At 44.3% G+C, this 3,947-nt stretch overlaps 1 protein-coding gene across 1 annotated transcript in view; it reads left to right on the top strand.

Annotated features, from left to right (window-relative positions):
* The window catches only part of COG3 (component of oligomeric golgi complex 3), a 121,381-nt gene extending 117,756 nt beyond the window's left edge, over positions 1-3,625 (top strand). The window contains exon 23 of the mRNA XM_007947816.2: positions 3,596-3,625. Within this exon, the coding sequence (XP_007946007.1) occupies positions 3,596-3,625 (30 nt within the window). The remainder of the gene's footprint in view (positions 1-3,595) is intronic.
* The last annotated feature ends 322 nt before the right edge of the window (positions 3,626-3,947 follow it).

Genomic DNA, 3,947 nt, shown 5'->3' with positions numbered 1-3,947 from the left:
TGAATTCACCTTTTTCAAGTGTACAATTCAGTGGTTTTTAGTATATTTACAAAGTTGTGCAACCATCACCACTATCTGATTCAAGAGCTTTGTCATCACCCCAAAAAGAAACCACATACCCATTAGAAATTCCCACTGCCTTCTCCCCACAGTCCCTAGCAACCATTAGTCTACCTTTTGCCTCTGTGGATTTGCTGATTCTGGATGTTTCATAGAAATGGAATTAGACAATATGTGGTCCTTTGTGTCTGGCTTCTTTTATCTACCATGTTTTCAGGGTTCATCCATGATGTAGCATGTATCAGTACTTCATTCATTTTTTTTTTTTTTTTTTAATTTTTACTGTGATTTGAGTGAAACCTTATGGAGCAAATTCATTTTCCATATAGCAGTTAATATATATTTTGTCTCATGACATTGACTGAAATGCCTCAGTGTAACATCTCTTTTCCAACTTCCTCCCTGTAGTTAACCTCTTCCCTGTGTCCTTCCCGCCCATGCACTCCCACCCCCTGAGTGGTCTCCCTGTGCATACACTGCCCTTCTGTTCTCCCATGATTGATCGCTCCAAGGAGTATATCTACCTGATGTAAATGTTCACCCCATATGCCTATTATTTGGCTGGAAGCCACAGGAATGAGTTCAATTCCAGACCTAAAGGGTAACTAGGGGCCATAGTCTCAAGGGTCTCACCAGGCTTTGTCAGACCAGCAAACCTGGTCTTTTTTTTTTTTTTTTTTTTTTTTTATGATTTTGAGTTTTGTTCCACATTGTTCTACCACTCTATCCAGGATCTCCTACATAGATCCCCCTCCGAGTGTCAGTGATTGCTGGACACCATCTAATTCTTCTGGTCTCATAGTCATATAGGCTGAGGATTGCATGGTGTATCAGTCACTTGGAATAATTGTTGCCATGAGTCTTTGGTTTCCTTCATTCTTCTTTGCTCTGGACGAGGAGAGACCCATCATTGCATCTAGATGGCTGCTTGCAAGCTTTTAAGATCCCAGTCACTACTTACTAAAGTAGGATGTGAAACAATGTTTTGTGCAGTATATTATGCCAGTTGATCTTGATATCCCCTGCAACCATGGTCCTGAGCCCATAGGTCCAACTACTCACTCCCTTTGGGTAGCTGGCTGTGGATTCTAATACCCCCAACCCACACCTCCACCCCAGGCCTAGAAAGGCTCACTTGAAAAGATTACAAGGGAAGCAGGGCCCTCAGGGGAGCCAGGATTCAGCTAGAGGAGGAAGGCAAATGGACGTTCCAAGAAGAAGTTGGAAGTTGAACATACAGGGGATTTTGCTGATGTCTGACCTTAGGTTTCAGTGGGCACAGTGGGAAGGTTTCAGGAGTAGAGAAGCGGTGAGTGGTGGGGTTGGAAAAGGGCCTTGCAGGTAGAGCCTCATGGGATAAGGAAGGAGATGTGAGGCCTGGCTTCCTGCAGTGGGTGTGTAAACACAGATAAAAGTTTCTGAGGAGAGCAGTTTGATGGTGGGAGTTGGGTGGGTCTTGCCAAGAGCATGCAGAGTTCTTGGGCTCCTGACTTCTGCCAGTGAGATGTATGTGTTTCATGTGTATCTCTACATCTGTAACTGAAAAGCTGTTTAGTAAATAATCACCCATGTTACATGTAATTCCAGTGCTTCACTTTACTTCTCTGTTCTGTTGTTTTTTTGTTAAAAAATATGCTGATCAAGGGCCACTAAATTAGTTTCATGATGCCCCAGTGGGTTGCAAACCATAGTTTAAAACACACTGAGAGAGACCTGCATCCTCACTGTGCTTTGAGCCTCTCTCAGGCTTGTTAACATTCAGAAGAGTAATAGCAGCGGCTTTTATTGACTGCTTGCTTTGTGTCCTTCTCTGCTCTGAGCATTTTACATGTAATCTCTCGTGAGTCTTTACTTGACCCTGGGAGGTAGAGGTACAGGATTAGCTGCCCCGTTTTAATGATGAAGAAGCTGGCCTGGGGGGATGAAGTAACTTGCCTGAGGAGCCACAGGGTTGGAATGAGACCCTATAGTGTGACTGTGGATTGTTCCCTAGAGCGATCCCTCTGGTTTTTGTCACTTTCTCTCTCTCACATTTCCCTGGGAGTTTAACATTTGTGATCCATTTTCATGAGATGCAGTATATGACAGTACATGTTGTTTGGAGAACTTTATTTTGGTATAATGTCAACCTACAGAAAAGATGCACGAGTGGGGTGACACACTCCCCATACTCTTTACCTGCTTGTTTGCATTTTGCCCCACTTGTTCTATTCTCTCTTTCTCTCTTCCCCTGTCCCCCTCTTTGAAATCATTTGAGAGTAAGTTGAGAAACACTGTGTTCCTTTACTTCAGGGTGTATATCCTGTGAACAAGGAAATTCTGTTACATGTTCCCAGTGTACTTACCACAATAGCACATTGACTGTCCATACTGTAATCTGTTCCACAGTCCAAATTCAAATTCCAGCAACTGTCCCATAGCTCAAGATCATGTGTTGCTCTCGGCTGTCACATCTCTGTGGTCTTGGCTAGTCTTTTACAGTTCCTCAGCCTTTCTTTGTCTTTTCTTGCCCTCCACAGGCTAGTTTTTTGCAGAATGGCCTTCAGTTTGGTACTGTCTTTCTTGATGATTGAGTTTTTGTTTCTTTGGCAGGAAAAACACAGAGATAATTTTGGGTCCCTCTCACAGGTACTCGTCCTTTATAAAAGAGATTCTGCAGGGGTTATTTTGATTACCAAAGCGGTTTGTGTTTTATAGACGGGTCACTGCCAGGTTCCTTTAGCACTCAGTCCCCAGGACCTGGGTGGCAGACGTGAGGTACAGGCTGCCGTTGCCCTCCATCCCATGGCAGATTTCTCTGATGCCCCTGCAGCCTGCCTGTGGCACCCAGGCCTCCTCCATAGAGTGGGCAGGTGGCTCCTGGCAATCATTCTGAGTTTTAGTGTGTGGGATAGGATCCATTTGTCATATCTGCTCTTGTGCATTTTAAAAACTCACTTAAAAAATTCGTCTTACACACAACTCATCCACAAACCCATCTTGCATAGAAAAAGATGGAATTTGGTATTTAGATATACTTCTGTCACTGGTCACTGTCTGTACACAGTTTTTTCTGTCATCGTCTTTGGATTTTAAATGACTAGGAGTGTAGAGACAGTGACTGCATGGCGAAGCCCCCAAGTGCTCAGTACCCAGAGCTACTTCAGAAGCAGCCCAGCCTGATTGTATCCAGTTTATGCTTTCAAGCCATGTTTAAAAACTAAAAACCAAACTCATTGCTGTTGATTCAGCTCTGACTCATAGTGAGCATCAGAGTGGAGCTGTGCTCCCCGGGGTGTTCATGGCTGTGACCTTTTGGAAGTAGATTGCCAAGCCTTTCTTCTGAGATGCCTCTGTGTGAATTTGAACTGCCAGCCTTTTGGGTCGGAGCCAAGTGCTTAACCATTTATACCACCCACGGACTCCACAGCCGTGTTTACAGGTCCCTTAATAATCTTAAACTGTTTCTCTCATCTTGTTTTTGAGGATCAAAACAACTTCTTTGAGGATGGTAATCTACAGCAGACCTGACATAACCTTTCTCTTTGCCTTTCAGCTGCATCTGCTGCTGTCGGGTTCTAAATAACCAGGCTGTGGGCTGTGTGTGTGACGGTGCGTCCAGCTTGCCGCCTGCAGGACGCTGAGGGATTGTATGTGGCAGCCTCCCTGAGACCATACAACCCTGTCCAAGCCTGCTGCGGCTCAGTGCAGGGTATTAAAGTGTTAAGAAGATCAGGGTTTCCCTTTTAAAAACATCAAAATACCAAAGACTAATCTCTGAGGGGTGGTAACTGCCTCATTGATGTTCACAAGAAATGGAAGTGTTTAGGAGGTAACCGCAGTGGGTTTGCTGTGAAATGGTTCTTACCCAAAGATGTGCAGTGATAATCGGGTACAGTAAGTAGTAG

The sequence above is a fragment of the Orycteropus afer genome, unplaced genomic scaffold (genome assembly GCF_000298275.1).
Source record: "Orycteropus afer afer isolate SDZICR_OR568_19922 unplaced genomic scaffold, OryAfe1.0 scaffold00194, whole genome shotgun sequence".
Lineage (NCBI taxonomy): Eukaryota > Metazoa > Chordata > Mammalia > Tubulidentata > Orycteropodidae > Orycteropus > Orycteropus afer.
Note: the sequence above shows the minus strand (reverse complement) of the source record. Positions and strands in the feature narration are given on the sequence as shown.